General features: G+C 41.9%; 1 protein-coding gene across 4 annotated transcripts; it reads left to right on the top strand.

The window, feature by feature from the left end:
- Positions 1 to 1,765: 1,765 nt before the first annotated feature.
- On the top strand, positions 1,766 to 16,553 carry fam133b (family with sequence similarity 133 member B). Of its 4 annotated transcripts, none has more exons than XM_002934590.5 (11): positions 1,766 to 1,913; positions 5,268 to 5,365; positions 7,186 to 7,264; positions 7,745 to 7,819; positions 8,084 to 8,116; positions 9,330 to 9,398; positions 9,579 to 9,668; positions 10,626 to 10,673; positions 11,644 to 11,733; positions 12,490 to 12,528; positions 14,768 to 16,553. In XM_002934590.5, exons 1-11 carry the CDS (start codon positions 1,890 to 1,892, stop codon positions 14,852 to 14,854), a joined length of 732 nt encoding a protein of 243 aa, XP_002934636.1. In that variant the 5' UTR covers positions 1,766 to 1,889; the 3' UTR covers positions 14,855 to 16,553. The 4 variants fall into 4 exon arrangements, with proteins under 4 accessions (XP_002934636.1, XP_012821066.1, XP_017950298.1 ...); XM_012965612.3 differs by having other exon boundaries at positions 12,467 to 12,528; XM_018094809.2 differs by lacking the exon at positions 10,626 to 10,673 and having other exon boundaries at positions 12,467 to 12,528.
- The last annotated feature ends 2,445 nt before the right edge of the window (positions 16,554 to 18,998 follow it).

The following is an 18,998-nucleotide window of genomic DNA, read 5'->3' as shown; positions in this document are numbered from 1 at the left end:
GGGCAGGGTTAGGGAGTAACGGGGCAGGGTTAGGGAGTAACGGGGCAGGGTTAGGGAGCAACGGGGCAGGGTTAGGAGCAACGGGGCAGGGTTAGGGAGCAACGGGCAGGGTTAGGGAGTAACGGGGCAGGGTTAGGGCGTAACGGGGCAGGGTTAGGGAGTAACGGGGCAGGGTTAGGGAGTAACGGGGCAGGGTTAGGGCGTAACGGGGCAGGGTTAGGGAGTAACGGGGCAGGGTTAGGGCGTAACGGGGCAGGGTTAGGGAGTAACGGGGCAGGGTTAGGGCGTAACGGGGCAGGTTAGGAGTAACGGGGCAGGGTTAGGGCGTAACGGGGCAGGGTTAGGGCGTAACGGGGCAGGGTTAGGGAGTAACGGGGCAGGGTTAGGGAGTAACGGGGAAGGGTTAGGGCGTAACGGGGCAGGGTTAGGGCGTAACGGGGCAGGGTTAGGGAGTAACGGGGCAGGGTTAGGGTGTAACGGGGCAGTGTTAGGGAGTAACGGGGCAGGGTTAGGGAGTAACGGGGCAGGTTAGGGAGCAACGGGGCAGGGTTAGGGAGCAACGGGGCAGGGTTAGGAGTAACGGGGCAGGGTTAGGGCGTAACGGGGCAGGGTTAGGGAGCAACGGGGCAGGGTTAGGGAGCAACGGGGCAGGGTTAGGGAGCAACGGGGCAGGGTTAGGGAGTAACGGGGCAGGGTTAGGGCGTAACGGGGCAGGGTTAGGGAGTAACGGGGCAGGGTTAGGGAGCAACGGGCAGGGTTAGGGAGTAACGGGCAGGGTTAGGGCGTAACGGGGGCAGGGTTAGGGAGTAACGGGGCAGGGTTAGGGAGTAACGGGGCAGGGTTAGGGAGTAACGGGGCAGGGTTAGGGAGTAACGGGGCAGGGTTAGGGCGTAACGGGGCAGGGTTAGGGCGTAACGGGCAGGGTTAGGGAGTAACGGGGCAGGGTTAGGGTGTAACGGGGCAGGGTTAGGGAGTAAAGGGGCAGGGTTAGGGAGTAACGGGGGGCAGGGTTAGGGAGCAACGGGGCAGGGTTAGGGAGTAACGGGGCAGGGTTAGGGAGTAACGGGGCAGGGTTAGGGAGTAACGGGGCAGGGTTAGGGAGTAACGGGGCAGGGTTAGGGAGCAACGGGGCAGGGTTAGGGTGTAACGGGGCAGGGTTAGGGTGTAACGGGGCAGGGTTAGGGAGTAACGGGGCAGGGTTAGGGAGTAACGGGGCAGGGTTAGGGAGCAACGGGGCAGGGTTAGGGAGCAACGGGGCAGGGTTAGGGTGTAACGGGGCAGGGTTAGGGTGTAACGGGGCAGGGTTAGGGAGTAACGGGGCAGGGTTAGGGGTGTAACGGGGCAGGGTTAGGGAGTAACGGGGCAGGGTTAGGGTGTAACGGGGCAGGGTTAGGGAGTAACGGGGCAGGGTTAGGGCGTAACGGGGCAGGGTTAGGGAGTAACGGGGCAGGGTTAGGGCGTAACGGGGCAGGGTTAGGGAGTAACACAATTTAACCCCAACAATTTCCTATTTTCAGTGATATTCTCATACAGTTGGAATGATATTAGTACCAGCAATAGAGGCGCATTGGTTTATGCAGCTCCCCTATCTTTTCACCTTCTGACAAACAGCAGCTCCCTCAGCAGCAAGGCCCCCAGTCCCTAGCGCGTCGGTACCGGCAGGGGAGGGATATTGCTGCTGAGAGAGCTGCGGGTCACTGACTGTAGAGCACGGAGCTTTGAGAGGTCAGGGGAGCGGCCCATTCCGCCCATATAGGGGGCGCTCTCCCACTCGCTCTCTCGCTGGTTCCGATGCGCCTGATGGTGTTTCCGGATAGTGGGGCTGGTTGCAGCCGCCAGAGGATTTGGCAGTATATTTGGAAGCAGGGGAAGGCTACGGATTTGGCACAATGGGGAAAAGAGATAACCGGGTGGTGAGTGCATGTGTGTGTGGCGCTGGCGGGGCCGCATTTAGTCGCGGGTTAGGGCCGAAATAAAGCGTTTGGGTACAGGGAAAACCATCGTAATGGCCATATTGATGCGCTGCCCCGTTAATACGCAGCTTAGTCCTGCTCGGAACTACGTGCCCGGCGGCTTCCGTGTAAGGGCTGGAGCTGCCCCTATGGCCCCGGGCTCGGTACGGCCCCGCACACTGTATACTTATTTATAGTTATTCCGGGGCTGCTCCCGGCCGGTACCGGGGAGACGGGGAAGTTCCACTGCGGGAAGTTTGGAACGGAAGCGCCAATATAAAGTGCTGCTAGCGCTCTCATACAGTACTGTACTGCCTGTCCCATAGTTACACCTCCTAGCGTATTCACTGTCTCTAATACAAACCCCTCCCCTCATATCCTCTAGCCTTACTATTCACTTTCTCTAATACAAACCCCTCCCCTCATATCCTCTAGCCTTACTATTCACTTTCTCTAATACAAACCCCTCCCCTCATATCATCTAGCCTTACTATACACTTTCTCTAATACAAACCCCTCCCCTCATATCATCTAGCCTTACTATACACTTTCTCTAATACAAACCCCTCCCCTCATATCCTCTAGCCTTACTATACACTTTCTCTAATACAAACCCCTCCCCTCATATCATCTAGCCTTACTATACACTTTCTCTAATACAAACCCCTCCCCTCATATCATCTAGCCTTACTATACACTTTCTCTAATACAAACCCCTCCCCTCATATCATCTAGCCTTACTATACACTTTCTCTAATACAAACCCCTCCCCTCATATCATCTAGCCTTACTATACACTTTCTCTAATACAAACCCCTCCCCTCGTATCATCAGTATGTGTTTCTGGTACTGTAAAACTGGTCTTGATAACGCTAAGCTGCCTGTATGTAGTATAGTATTTTTATAGTATCATTTAGTCATATTGTAAGTGATACAGGATTTACAGTCTGCCTTCTGTGTACTTGGCTAAGAATAATTTGAAGAATAAACATAGTGATGTTAGTCTAAAAGGAGGTAAGATTATACAACTTCAAGGCACCAGAACTGGCAGTGGGCAGGTACAGGACGCACAGAGCAGCTGATGATTCCCTGCATTGTAAATACATGCGCTCTAGTGCCACATTAACGTGAAATGGGCCAAACGTAGCAGCTGTAGGAGCGTGCTAGTGCAGCTTAAGGTGGTTTTTCATATTGTGATTTTAAAGGGATGCTAGGGCTTATTTACAGAGGCGCAGAAGTACAGGTATGGGACCTGTTATACAGAATGCTTGGAACCTGGGGTTTTCCCGATAAGGGATCTTCCCATAATTTGGATCTCCATACCTTAAGTCTGCTAAAAAAAATAATTTAACAGTAAATAAACCCAAGTAGGCCTGTTCTGCCCCCAATAAGGATTAATTATATCTTAGTTGGGATCAAGTACAAGGTTCTGTTTTATTATTACAGAGAAAAGGGAATCATTTAACCATGAAATAAACCCAATAGGGCTGTTCTGCCCCCAATAAGGGGTAATTATATCTTAGTTGGGATCAAGTACAAGGTACTGTTTTATTATTACAGAGAAAAGGGAATCATTTAACCATTAAATAAACCCAATAGGGCTGTTCTGCCCCAATAAGGGGTAATTATATCTTAGTTGGGATCAAGTACAGGTACTGTTTTATTATTACAGAGAAAAGGGAATCATTTAACCATTAAATAAACCCAATAGGGCTGTTCTGCCCCAATAAGGGGTAATTATATCTTAGTTGGGATCAAGTACAGGTACTGTTTTATTATTACAGAGAAAAAGGAAATATTTTTTTTAAAAATGTGAATTTTTTTCTTAAAATGAAGTCTATGGGAGATGGCCTTTCCGTAATTTGAAACTTTTTGGATAACGGGTTACCAGATAACTGGTCCTATACATGCACCTAGTTTTATACCGTCTACTGCATGCTAGGAGTTGCAAGCATACATCTGCAGCTAAGAGGCTTAGATTTAGAATTTGCTCTGGAAGCTGACCTGGTTCCGGCTTTGTGTGTATGGCCAGCGATAACAGTGGAAGCTCTAGGAGATGTGACCTGGCCAAACACAGTGGCCACCATCCCTGTTGCCCAACTATGCATATCAAGTATAAGGATGCTGAGGCCCTTTTGGTAATCTGGAGGAGCAGTGCCGGGAGCCCTTGCGTAGGGAATAGGTTTTAATTCCCTTCTATCGTTTAAACCAGGGGTCCTCAAACTTTTTAAACAGGGGGCCAGTTCATGGTCCCTCAGACTGTTGGGGGGCTGGACTATAGTCCTCAAACTATGCCTCACCCCCCCCCATATCCCGCTCCAGCTCCATGATGCGGGGTCAAACTACAGCCTGCTCTCCGCTGCATCCTTCCACTCCGTCCGTCCTCCCTCTACCAGCTCCCCCCCTCCCACTCTCCGCTGCCAGGGGTGAGGACCAGGGGGGCTGGGTAAATTACCCTGGGGGGGGGCTGTAGTTTGAGGATCCCTGGTTTAAACTAAAGGGGAATTAAGGCAACCCAGTATGAAAGCCTGTGTCAGTGTATAGCAGATATAAATGTCACTGCAGCTATGGACATATAGTGTGAAAAACAATACTATGCCAATGAATTGTACTCCTCTATCTATATAAGGAATGTGCTCTAAAAAATAGTGTTTCTGTGAGTGCTTATGGCTGTATTCACATAGACCTTTCTGATAAAGCTTACTTAGTTTTTACTTTTCCTTCTCCTTCAAACTTTATATGCATCTGCTCGGTCCCATCCGCCATCTTTCCCTTTCCCACATCATCATTATGGAGGACATCTCTGCCCTGCGCACACGTGATTATTTCCCTGGTGCGCTGTGGAGGTCGGATTGGGCTGAATATAACGTGGGCAAGTGACAGGAGCACACACACTGATCAGCACTGAAGTAGAATAAATAGTTTTTTAATGCAGATCGCTGTCTGTGTCTGTCTTAGTACGCATCACCATAGCAACTGCTTTAAACGGTTGCTATTGGTTGACGTTCTACACAGGGTGGGCACAGCACAGGGCACAGGGCGGATGTATGCAAGAGTACCAAGAGTGTAGACCAAGTGCGCTCCCAGCATGTGACTATTAGAATTCGTATCTATTGCTCATGCTCCCAGCCTTGGGCTTCTCTAGGCAGTGCTGCATTGTGGGAATTTTTAAAAGTTTTATGATAATTGGTACATTCAAATGAATTTAAAGTGAAGCGAATTAAGAGCACCATTAGAGAGGATTAAGGTATGCCTTTACATGGACCCACATTTATGTTAACCCTTTCCTTGTCCTTTAAAATATTTTCTTTTAAGGCATATATGAATCCTATAGCCATGGCCCGAGCCAGGGGTCCCTCATCATCTGGAGGTCCAACAATACAGGATTATCTTAGCAGGCCAAGACCTACCTGGTGAGTTGTCCAGTTCAATTGATTTTTAGACGTGTATATATCAATTTTGTAGCAAATGAAATTTTCCTCTATAAAAATTCAAATAACAGTGTGGCTTTGTTTTTTTTTGTTTGGTGTCCGTTGCAGTCTGCAAGATGACTTTTGTATTTTTTTTTTGTCAAAAGAGAATTCTCCAAGTTGTGCAGCTCTCTGCTCTCCACTAGACCACCTTTGGCCATTTGTTTCTCATAGCAAAGGCTGTCCAGCTCAAGGGGGTGCTTAACAAATCTGCAAAAGCATTCTTGTATTTATTGGTAGTATATTCATTAGCACTAGGGCGGCACTGATTTATAAGTAAATCTCTTTCATTAACTTTTAGTATGCTGTATAGATTGCTATTCTGAGACAATCTCAGTCTCCATTTTTTTATTTAGCTTTATGTTTAGCAGCTGTCCAGTTTGGAATTTTAGCAGCTATCTGGTTGCTAGGGACCAATATAACCTAGCAACTAGGCATTGGTTTGAAAGAGAGACAGATATGGGACCTGTTATCCAGAATGCTCGGGACCTGGGGTTTTCTGTCATTTGGATCTCCGAGTTTTAACTCTACTAAAGATAATTTAAATAATAAATAAACCCAATACAAATGTTTTGCCTACAATAAGTATTTGTTATATCTTAGTTGGGATCAAGTACAGGTACTGTTTTATTATTGCAGAGAAAAGGGAATCATTTAACCATTAAATAAACCCAATAGGGCTGTTCTGCCCCCAATAAGGGGTAATTATATCTTAGTTGGGATCAAGTACAGGTACTGTTTTATTATTGCAGAGAAAAGGGAATCATTTAACCATTAAATAAACCCAATAGGGCTGTTCTGCCCCCAATAAGGGGTAATTATATCTTAGTTGGGATCAAGTACAGGTACTGTTTTATTATTGCAGAGAAAAGGGAATCATTTAACCATTAAATAAACCCAATAGGGCTGTTCTGCCCCCAATAAGGGGTAATTATATCTTAGTTGGGATCAAGTACAGGTACTGTTTTATTATTGCAGAGAAAAGGGAATCATGTAACCATTAAATAAACCCAATAGGGCTGTTCTGCCCCCAATAAGGGGTAATTATATCTTAGTTGGGATCAAGTACAAGGTACTGTTTTATTATTACAGTGGAGAAGAAAATATGTTTAAAAATTTTGCCTTATTTGATTAAAATGGAGTCTATGGGAGACGTCCTTTCTGTAATTTGGATCTTTCTGGATAATGGGTTTCCAGATAACAGATCCCGTACCTGTATATGAATAGAGGAGGGCCTAAATAGAAGGATAATTAATAAAAAGTAACAATAGTGAGTGTCGGTGACCCCAATTTGAAAGCTGGAAAGGCAGAAGAGGAAGGCAAATAATTCAAAAACTATACAAAATAAAAAAGACCAATCAAAAAGTTGTTAAGAATAGGCCATTTTATAACCTACTAGACGTTAACCTGAAGGTGAACCACCCCTTTAATTGTTATAAAATGTATTGTAATGTAATTAATATAACTCATTGTCTAGATTAAAAAATACATAATTATGTGCAACAATTTATTCTTTTTATTTTCTTTTTAAAAAAAAAAAAACTACAGGCAAGGGTAGGTTAGAAGAAAAATATACATAGCAATCCATCATTATGTATTGTGTCTTGAGACTGTTTGGGTTCTGGTTGTGGGAAGGTGAAGTTCCCCTCTAACACTGGGTTCCCCATGCTATATTTTATCTAGTTTAAGCTTTGTATGCAGTCATTTAAATGCATGAAAAGGACCAAAAGCTGGCAAGCTCTATTAACTCCTTTGTTTTCTAGGGAAGAAGTTAAAGAACAATTGGAAAAGAAAAAGAAAGGCTCTCGAGCACTGGCTGAGTTTGAGGAAAAGATGAATGAGGTTATTAAATTAGTCTATTACATTTTTCCAATATATTTTTATGTATTAGTTAAATATCGTTTTTTATTTTAACACATTTGGAGTTTATATACAACTGTGTTTTAAACTTGCCATACAGCTGTGTTTTAAACTTGCCATACCCTTTGGCATGCTAAGCTTTTTCTGAGAGCCAAGTGACTGGATAGCATTGGAAGTGCAATGTTTATAGCCCTGCCACTTCTGGGTAGGTTGATATGGTCCCAGATAACTGACTGGTCAGTATTGCCTATACCTTGATAGAGTTGGATTTCTTATAATATTTTGATCCCACTGTATATAGGGTGAATGTTGGCTAAATGTACTATAAATGGCTTTAGAAATCTGATCAGATAATTGCATTTTGTGACTTACCTTTGGATACATTCTTGTTGTTGGGCAGAAAAATACAACAGTTAGTGTAATGCTCAGGACTGTAATGGATATATTTTTTTTTATTTTTAGAGCTGGAGAAAGGAGCTAGAAAAACACAGAGAGAAGATTATTTCTGGCAATGAGATCTCCTCTAAAAAGAAAGAGGTATTTATGTGTTCTCCTTGTTTTAAGGCTAATCATTTTTTAAAGATAAGCGTAAATATATTGTATTACTTTCTGTGTATACTGATTACTCATCTGAATTCAACATAAAATTCCTACAAGCTGATAACGTAAAAACGGTAATTTCTACTTTTCTCTGCCTATTTTGTACATTAATTTTAATCTGCATAGTATCTGCTTTAGGTTCATATCCTAACCTACAGTATATGTAGGGACACTACCGTTCTGTTTTTTTTTTCTCTGCAGAAAAGAAAAAAGGAAAAGAAGAAATCTGGTGGGGTGAGAGAAGCTTTCATTTTCATAGTGTTTCAAGTTTAATCACTGATTGTTACTGTGGTGTAACATTGATACCCTAAGACAGTGTGCCCTGCTTCTCTTGTATATCTCTATGTATATTCTCCAGCTTTCTATTCAGTTCCCCTACAATTCATTGTTTCATTGCTGTAGTCATTTGACCCTAGCAGCTAGAAAACAGTTTCATTCCAAACAGGAAGGCTACAAAACAAGAACAACACAAAATAAATAATGAAGATCCTTTTCAGTTTCCATGAGACTAGTCTCCATAAACAAGTTATTTGGTGAACCACTGAATATAGATGCCCACATTACCTTAGCTACCAACAAGTCAAGGTTTTTTTGAATACTTTGTTGATGTATGGAGGCAGAAAGCTGTTATTTGGGAGTCATCTTTATTGCTAAAATAAAGGCAAGAGGACTGCAGAATAAAACTGGATATTAAACACAGCTTAAAGTTACACTGAGTCTTGCATAACCGACTTCTATATTAGGCTTGAGATTTAAAATCGCAAAATAGACTTTGTGTTTTTATTTAGTGACAAGCAAGTCATTGTCTCCATTTATTACAGATTCACTAGTTTGATCAAACAGAGAAACCCCACTACTACAAAGTTAGTTTAAAGGTTAAAACACAAAGGCATCAAGTGGCACACAAACTGTTGCAAACTAGAGCGGAGACTATCCCTCGAGTGTACTGTGGCCATGATACCAGAGACCACTGGCATGTTTGTCTTACTGTCTCCTATTTTTTGTTCTCATGTATTCCATTAGCTTTGGCTAATGCTAGACGTGGGAGATTCTCGGCCTGCAGGCAAGAACAGGCCAGTAATTCACCCCTGTGTATTTTGGTGCAAAACAGCTCAAACATATAGTTTTGTGCTTAAATCTGCTCTACGTGCCTGCACCTGGGCTGAAAATGGCTCTGGGCGAGGCACATCATTAAGATGCATTTATTTGCGGGCCGAGAATCCACACACTCCTGGCAGGAGCCTTACTTGTCCTTTGTGTCTTTCCTGTGTGGCACTTCTTGGAATTAGTTCATTTAGCTGTTCTATATCAGAGCAGACCAGTTGCTACCAGGTAGTTACTGTATATTGTTACACTGGAGATTAACCAAGAGCAGTTGCTTATTAATACAAGAGGACTGTTTTAAAATCCAACTCACAAATTCTGCTTTTTATTGTCTCTGGTCAAGTTGTCTTCACCTTTTTCTTCATCATCGTCTTCTGATTCTCCCAGCAGTTCGGATGAATCTGACAATGAGGTGAGAGTTTTTCCATATTTTTAGCTGTAGAGTATATTTACTTTGATGGTCTGTGAGCACTCAGTAAATATAGTTTTAGGCATCTCGATAATCTCCCCCAAACACTTCAAATAGTTGGTGATATAGCTCAGGAGAAGTTCTGAAAATATTTTATTAAAAAATTCTGTTTTTTGTAAACAGAGCAAGAAAAAACAAACAAAAAGGAAGAAGAAGAAAAAGTATTCCCGTAAATCATCAGACAGTAGTTCTGATACTGGCTTGGAAAACAAGGTATGTTTAAAGATATTCCATACATAGTGATGTAAAAAGAGTATATGCATGAAACATATTGGTTACATACAAACACTGGTACAGGAGGTAAATAGTGCCCTGTTCGTTAGAGGTTACAATCTAAAATATATGAATGAACATATTTGTCCTTAGCATGTCTGACCTGTACCCTGAAGGCTAATGCCAGACAGGGCTGTCACGGCCTGCGTATAAGTAGTGGCTCCAGGTGCAGACAGCTAAGCTGATGCCCGCGGACTGAATGATTCTCAGCCTACACTTACACAGGCTGAGAATCAGATTTGCGTGGCATTAGCCTTAGTGATTTAAAAGTTCTGATATTTATGATTCAGCAACTATCATGCTGGAGTAAGAAGTGAATTCTATTATACATATACAAACATTATGTCAGATAACAAACTATAATTCCCTTACTGCATTATGCCCACAGCACAGCTTAACAGTGGGAGGGATATAATGAAGATCCAAAAGTCAGTGCTGTAACTACTCTGCTCTGGGCCCTCCTTCAAAAAATATCTTCAGAGGGGCCTGGCACAGAGCGGACTAACCCAAACTCCCTGGCCACTTGCATATAAATACATGCTCCCTTCCCTATCTCCTACCTGAGAGCCAGCTTGGAGCAGAGATTTCATATGCAGCAATGGAGGAAACAGACCTCACAGTCCAGGCCACCCTGCAACCACCTTCCTTGTTTGTTATGCCACTACCGTATAGAGACAGAAGAAGACTAGAACAAAACAGTAAAAAATGTCTCTTGCTTTTTATCTTGATATAAAGCTGCCACCCTGTAACTTCTTTAAAAAAAAAAAAAAAAAAAAACTCTTTACGCAGATGCATATATAGTCAAAATTAGTTTCTCACAAGCTTGTGTTTTATTGTTTCCTAGGTATTTAATTAGCTTTTTACAAGCTTAGTTACATGTTTTAATTACCATTACAGGATAGTTTGAAAAAGAAGAAATCCAAAGATGAGCAGGACAAAGACAAGGTGATAGATTTTGGATGGCAGAATTCTGACCTCTGTAAACAACAAAACCTGATCACAATTAATGATGCTGGGCTTCCATTAGATTTCTGCTGAAGAGTTATGAGGGAAAAAAAAACTACTTCATACTAAAAATGTTTTACTTCAGGGAAGAATGTTTGTTTCATTAAAGGTATAGGGATAGATTTTTTTTTTTTCTTTGTCCACAATTAAAACTGGGCAATGCGGGCGACATCCCCCACCCCAGAATGCTTTCCCACCGGCATTAAAGTGAATCGTCGGCTGCAAAACTTACGCAGTTTTGTTGCCCAAAGTCACCTCGTACAGGTCAGTGTATTAGGTCTGCACTTTTGTCCTTCCCATTTGAATTACCCCATGACAGATAAACTTCATATGCTTAAAGACACAGCTAGAAAGTTTTTGGGTATAGTGGAGCTTTTTGCAAGTCATAATTATATAGAAAAAGAACCATACAGTTGGAACCATTTTGTTTACTTTTTACACACTGCACACCAAAGAGAAACACTCATTGCTTTGCAATAGTAGACAGGAAGAATTCATTTTGACTGCTCTAAACAGCACAGTCAGTCAAGGGGGTATATTTAACATGCTGCGTAAATTATTGAAATCTAATTGCTGATTGGTTGCCCTGGGCAACATCACCGGTAATACTTTTCTGCACTTTTTACACAGCATGATAAATATACCCTTTTAATGTTGCAGGATTGACACATTGCTTGTATCTGAAGGATTTCTAGCCAGCACCTCCTGAATGGTTCATAGGAATATGTCTGCCCAGCACAGAGAAAATGGGGAACACGTACAAATAATTTATGAAATAACTGCCAGCAAACACTGATTTCATTTCTGCAGTTTTTTTTTTACCATTCATTATTGTACATTTTTGCTGCATTGTCAGATTTGAGTGCTGAAATCAGCATATAAACGTAACTGATTTTCTTTGTCTATCAAGGACAGCAAAATCAGAAAAAGAAAAAGGGAAGATGAAGACCAAAAACACTCATCATCTCAGTCTGTTTCTGGATCTGATACAGAGGAAGAGGTCTGTTCATATTAACAAGTATTTATAAAGTAACAACATATTCTGCTGCTCTGTACAATAGAAGGGTGTATATATCACACAGATTACATACATTACATCGCAGTACTGACAAACTAGAAGGAAAAAGTGCATTGCTCATTAGAGAAAAATCTAAAAATGTACAAGTGGGTTAGGGAAGTCACTGTGCTTTTTTGGTGATCTTTGGAGCTTTATGCTGCAAAAATACAATCCCCAGCATCCCTCTGTCACAGGTTTCAAGACTTTATTTCCAAACCACCCTCTTTTAAGTAAGTCCAGCATTGGTTTATAACAAGGCTACAGACATGGAAATTTAGCTGTATTTGTATTGAGCCAGGGGCCCAACAAGCATTCAAACCCACCTCTCACCCATACTGAACCTCAAGCTGGGCTTCTAGGTGTATCAGGTGAGAGCAAATTTGGATTCTCCCCAAATGTCAGGCATAGTTTAGTGATGCTTTGACTTTAAGTTCTGTAACTTATGAAACTTAGATTTTCTTAGTCAATGATTTGAGTGGTCAGAATGGGATGATGGTCATTAGAACAGAAATGGGCATGAATAGGGTTTGTCTGTTTGTGTAATCCTATTTTATTTTGTTACCATAATGAATTAATGTATTTCATTTGAGGAGCCATAATGCAGTCTCTACTTTTAGGGTAGTAAAGGGCCCACTAAAACATTTGTATGAAATAACTGGAGCTTGCATGCTTACAGGCACAATATTCTTCCTTTTCAAGGTATATTGGAAAAAGAAAAAAAGCAGAGAAGAAAAAACAGTAAGTTGTCTCCTACATGCATTTAGCTGCTGTGTGGAATAAATCCATCCATGTACTACAGTACAACCTGTTGCTTCAGTTAAGGAAATTTAACACCCTTCTCTGTACCTGGGTTTCACAATCAGCAGCTAGCATGTCATCTCTACATGCTGCCTAGGGTTACCTGTGTACATGGGGTTTCACAGCATCAGCAGCGTGACACTTCTGCACTTGTATCTGGAAAACAAGTACCGATGGCAAGAAGTGCAAAGTGTGATTATTATATACCAAGCATTAAAAAGCATTTAAATAGAAATAATACCTATTTGGTACCAAGTAACGTTTACTTTATTAATTTGTTGAACTAGAATGAAATTTTAGTCAGGTGTCAGTTGAACTGAACTGTAGGACCCCTTAAGGAACATGTATGGACAATCCTGTTCTACAGAGTATGGTTCACTGAAAGCATTGTATATAGGCCCATTTGGGTTACTCTATTGGGAACCCTGTATCCTGTAGGAGGTCTGTCTTTACAGGCAATGATTCCCAGGAGTGTGACACAGGCTCCACTTACTTATAAACGTATTGTTTGGGAATTAGAATGGAATACACTGCAAAGGTCCAGAGTAAGTTTGCAGGGAAAAAAGAAAAATAAATAAATGACAAGATGTCAGTGGCTCAAGAGAATTGTATAAACTGTTATTTTTCTGAGTGAGTTTGCAGGACAGATAACCTTTCTGTTACTGCTCATGGAGGATGCAGTTTCTTCCTCTGTGACAGACTCTATGGCGTTATTTCCCATCTCCCTGATATAGAAATATGATGCAATTTACACTATGCACAAATTAATTGCTCCTTACTTTTACTAAGAGGAAGGAAACACTGCAGCTGCATGGGGAGCCTGGGAGTGTAGAGGGCCTAGTACAAGCCCTTATTAATGAGCAACTGTAATATATCTTGGCAGAGTAGATCAACTTACCAATGTCTTGGCTCTAATATGAATTTGTTATGGGGCCCAGTAACATCTTACTGCCACCTGGTCGTTTATATGGGTAATCAGGCCTTATTAAACAAATATATTGGCTTAATTCCTGTCATTCATCCAGTTCAAAGTAGCCATTGCTATTGGTCCATTGGCGTTGTTAGTCAATGTGGACCAAGAAGGCCTAGATAATTTTTGCCTTGAACCTCTCTTATTGCTTCCTAATTGGCTCTAGAGAGCAGCTCTATTTATTGGCCAAACCTTCAACCATGTGACCAGCCTAAGAAGGTCTCGCCACAGCTGCACTAGCTGACTTAGGCTTTAAACTTAATACTACTTCCTCCTGCATGTTTGGCCTCACTTAAATGCTTAAATAAATATCAATGTTTTTAAGAGTCCATGATAATTCCACATATTAAACAGGGCTACTATGCCTACCAACACAAAACCCAGGTATTCAGGGCTGTAAAAAAAGGGTCTGTCTCTTTCTTTACAGATATTACCTTTAAAACTATCTGTATTGTATTCCTTCTGTGCAGAAATACTAGACACGGTCATATTAAATGCTCTAAAAGCATTTTAAAATGACAAGCACATCAGAAGGGGAACACAGAAACATGGCTGTAGTGGTAAAATACATTTTTCCAGTGTATGTTCACGAGGCTGTCACCAAAGCCATTAGCTGTTGCTAGGTGGCAATCCTATCCCTAGAACAAATGTAGTTTGCAGTTAGATTCCTGCAGAGACTTCTTATTTTAGCACCCCAGTTCCATTAAAGGAAAGCTAAGCCTGTAAGTTAGCTCTTTAAAGGAGAAGGAAAGGCTAAGTCACTTGGGGGTGCCAAAATGTTAGGCACCCCCCAGTGACTTAAATCGCTTACCTTGTACCCCGGGCTGGTTAGGAGAAGACAGCACCAGCCTGGGGTAGCAGCGATCGCTTCCTCCTTCCTGGTTCCCTGCATGCGCAGTAGAGTGAATAGTGGAACTTTAACAGAGAAGTCGGCTTTTCACTCTACTGCGCACGTGCCTGTCGTTTAGTCCTTCCAAAGCGAAGGCGGAAGCGCTCCGCTACAGGTGCCCCGGGCTGGTGCAGTTTTCTCCTAACAGGGGCACCAGCCCGGGGTACAAGGTAAGCGATCTAAGTCACTTGGGGGTGCCTAACATTTTGGCACCCCCAAAGTGACTTGGCTTTTCCTTGTCCTTTTAAATAACCTCTAATTTGATATGCTTATGGTAGACATGTAGGCAGTATTCCATTATCTGTCTCCTTTCTCTTTAGCATAAAGCCAACAAGAAAAGGAAGCACAAGAAACACAGCAAGAAAAAGAAGAAGAAGACTGCAGCCTCAAGTTCAGATTCAGACTAACACTTGTTTTTGAAGTGATAAATAACTGAATGAAACAGTACGTGCAATGACAGATTTCAGACTGTGAACCCACACGGCATGTTTTTTTTTAACCATAGCTAAACTGAAGCTATATCTTCATTGTACTGATGCGCTCATCGGTGATTTAGAAGTTCTTTTTAGGGACTGTTTGAAGAAAAGGGGGCTGTAACCTATAAGCAAGGAACTGGAGGGGTAATATCACATAATTGTCAATGAAAGATATCCAAACAACTCTCATGGTACTTTCAGTTATAATAGAGAAAAGCTGAGCTGCACCAGGATTTTTGGTCAGAGCCGAGAGTGTGTGTGTGCGCGTCAGCCCAGTGCAATCCCTTGCTGATATGGCACTTAATGGCAAGAAGCGTAAAGAAAACTGGGTATTTAGAAGGAAAAGAACTTAAAATGATAAGCAAACAAAGTGCTTCAGAGGTTACTAATTGAAATTGATTGTAAAATGTACTTGTGCCAGTTACTCATTACAATTAATAGCCATTAGGTACATATCTGTATGATAAAAAACCTTTTCTGTGGCCATGCATGTATTTTTCTTTTTTTTCTTCTTACTAAGATTGCCCTGTCAGCTTCAGACTTAAGTGATGTTTAATCTTCCCTATGGGGCATTAGCCTAAAGGTACAGGATGTGTAAATCCACATACTTCACTTTCTTGTATAAAGGTGCCCATACTCGTTAAGATTCCCTCGCTTGGCGAGATCGCCAAGTGAGCGGATCTTCACCCGATATCCCCACCTACGGGTGGGCAATGTTGGGGAGCGTGTAGGCTAATTCGGTCGTTTGGCCCTGGGGCCAAATGATTGAATTCTATTGGCGGCAATCGTTTCGGGGACCGCATCAACGAGCCGATGCGGTCCCTGATCCGACTATATTTTCTAACCTGCCCGTCGGTCTAAGGGACCAATATCAGCAGCTAGAATTGGCCCGTGTATGGGGACCTTTAGGAGTTCCTTTTTAACTTCTTTGATAATGGCTTATTGGTGGTCACCCTAATGAGCATTGCTACCAGTCCATTTGATGTGGGATCACAATTTTCTCGCTTCATGAAAAAGGGAATTGGAAGTTACAGCTCTGCAAGGGGTGGATGGCCAGAGTTTGAATCTGCCTGTAGAATAATAAATTATGAGTGTGAGTGCTTTGCTGACCCTATCCATTACATCCCCTGTCTCCCATGTAGCTTGGTGTGTGTATATCATCATTCACTCTTTTAGGAGAATCTTTTGTCATCAGATTTGTTTTTTTTTTTTTTTTTCTATTACTAAGAGCTTTACAGTCTTACTAATGGGGATCTCTGCCAGAGCTGGGGCATAACAGGAGCGTGCCCAAGGTAATCTCTTTGCAAGCCCTGGACTGGGGTATATCGGAGTTTCAGCATCCTTTTGGCTATAGAGCATTCAGAAACAACTCCCAGCATTGCCTGCCATTTCGTTTCCTACATAAACACCATGCAAAAGAAATCTATCCAACTGCTCACCAGTACCCATGCTTCGCCTCGCTATACTCACACCGTTCGCATGTAAAAAGCAGTTTTTGTTTTGTATTATATGAAATATTTAATGGCTTCATATTGAAGCTTATACGATACAAAGTTTTGGAATTATAAAAATGTATCCAGTTTTATGAAAGCAAATCCTGAATCTAAATAAAATATTGTGTTAACACAAAGTGTGGATTTTCTGGATTGTGAAAAAAAAAAAATTCTCTTGCAGGCTAAAAATCACCATTGTAAATAAACCCTATATTTTGTACTTCATACAACTGAGCTTTACAGTTGGCATAGCCTAATAATGGGCGGGCCTTGCTGCTGACCTAGGTGCGTATGGGTTTCAAGGCTAGCTCATGTGTAACAGCCCAGGGGTACAATAGTCAGGCTATATTATATTAATATGGGTTGGGTGGGCCATCAGTTTGCCTCTATGGACAGGCCAAAAAAGTACAAACAGCTAATCTGGGCCTGTGTATGGTCCGCTGAACACTGCCTTATAGGCTAACTGTCCAGTGACCCTGATAATGCCTTTGCTTCACCATCATTTTAAACACAATAGAAAAACAAGGCAAATCAGGTCAGGCAAAAACAAACTGCAGCTATGTTACTGTCAGCAGCCACAGGGAAAATGATGATGGCCATAGCTTAGGGTTCACACTACAACTCCCATCATCCTCGAGTGTAAGCCTGCTCATATGCAGGGCAGCTGCAAATTCAGTAAACCACAAGGCTTAATGTAAATTTAAATGGTATAATGGAGACCACTTTGAGCAAACTGTCCTGTAAATTGGTCACTGAGCTTATGCCCCCTTTAAAAATCTATGTACCGGTAGTTAATTCCCCATAAGTGTATCTACTGGCACTAGTAGACAACCTGAACTTTCACTTCATGCGAGAGCCTATAGGGGAGCAGATAGTAGACAAGCCTTGCTACTTGGTGTCGAGAAGACATTAACTGTCAGATGTAGGTGCATGAACAAAAAAAAAAAAACCCCCATCCAACTTTAACTGGTCCGAATTGCCTTAGAGCTGTGGAGATGAGATTTTGTATAAAGTCTGACTCATAATATCTGATCAAAATCTCCCAGGTAATTTACCCCTTAACACCTTTAACTCCAGGTGTGGTTAAAAAAGAAGGAAGGATGCAATCACTGGGGGGTGTCAAATGTTAGGCATCCCCCAGTGACTGTAATCACTTACCTGATACCCTGGGCTGGTGCTCCTGTTAGCAGAAACCTGTACCAGCCCGGGTACCTGTGGATGAGCGATCCCCTTCCTTCTGCACAATCCTGGGGCCGACCCATGCGCAGTAGAGCAGGAAAGTCAGCTTTTCTGTTAAAGTTTGGCGTTCCTGGGCCCAGCAGTGGCACCAACTGGGTGCATGTTCAGTTTATATTTAAAGCATTAATTTGCACAGTTTGGCCTCCTTTTCGGTTAATACTTCACTTACCCACACGCAATAAAAATATAAGACATCAGACATAGAATGACGTGGTAAAACTATGATTGTTTTTGTCATTTTCTGTCCCTGTTGGCTACTTTATTGTAGCAAAGCTTAGACAACTGAAAGAAAAAATTGCATTACAGTTGCTCTGTGTCCTAAAGATTTTTCTAAACAATGAGCAGAGGCTTCCTGTGGGATACAGGTGTATGTTGATCACGTTGTTGACAGATGGAAGCGATGGAAAAGGCATTACTAGTAATGAAAAAGCATCCTGTGACCAAACAGTGCCATGATACTCACCAAACACAGTGATATAGGAAAGACTAAGGTGCTATTTAACTTATCGTGCATAAAACTGTAAAGTGTATATAAAATGATGTATCATGCAGCAGACATCTTTATTATTTCAGGTTAATCCTGAGTGGTGATCAAACAATAACACAGGAGCAACTGCCTGTGTAAATCCTAACTCCTAATCTAGATAAAATGATTTATATAGTAAATATTAGGGTGGGGGGTTCCTAGAGGATATAAATAATTACCATGCAACTCATTCCAAACCTCATATATTAGAAAACCACTCCATAGGAATAGAATATAAAAATACATCCTTTATACAGCCACTTCATAGCCTCATCAATAGAGAAGTAACATTAGTAATAAAATGGCATGCAAGTATATTCCTTCTTCTGTCATCGTACAACATTTGTCGTAGGTAACATCATACTGATTAGCCCGCATTAATAAGAAAGGGATAATCAGGAGATCTCCTCTAATATCAACTCAGGTTTGGATTGTATTTATAAGTGGATCTCAAGCAAAGCATAGTGAGTAAGCATGGTGCAACATAAGTTTTAGAAGGGAGTTGTATGGGAACAATGAGTGGTGTAAAAAGAATGCTTCACTTATTTTACAGTGTGTGGTAGTTCATTGGTTAGCCTTGATTCCTTGCAGCACTAAACAAATGGCTTTTGGAGAGTCTAATGGCACCCACCTGTCACTACTGTACTGAAGAATTTTCTATTGAGCTCCATTGAATATTTACTATTTCTTTTTATTTGACAACAATTACTATTTACAAAAATGTGGTACCACCATGGGCGCTAAGTTTGCCCCCTCCTATGCCAACCTGAATATTGGTTGCTAGAAGTACACATTTATTTATCACAACAGAAATCTG

Source organism: Xenopus tropicalis, chromosome 6 (assembly GCF_000004195.4).
Source record: "Xenopus tropicalis strain Nigerian chromosome 6, UCB_Xtro_10.0, whole genome shotgun sequence".
Lineage (NCBI taxonomy): Eukaryota > Metazoa > Chordata > Amphibia > Anura > Pipidae > Xenopus > Xenopus tropicalis.
Note: the sequence above shows the minus strand (reverse complement) of the source record. Positions and strands in the feature narration are given on the sequence as shown.

Excerpts from the sequence above, each read along its gene's own strand:
- fam133b (XM_012965612.3), top strand. The coding sequence starts at position 1,890 with ATGGGGAAAAGAGATAACCGGGTG. Across the intron at positions 5,366-7,185 it reads AGCAGGCCAAGACCTACCTG|GGAAGAAGTTAAAGAACAAT; the intron begins GTGAGTTGTCCA and ends TTTGTTTTCTAG. Across the intron at positions 9,669-10,625 it reads ATACTGGCTTGGAAAACAAG|GATAGTTTGAAAAAGAAGAA; the intron begins GTATGTTTAAAG and ends TTACCATTACAG.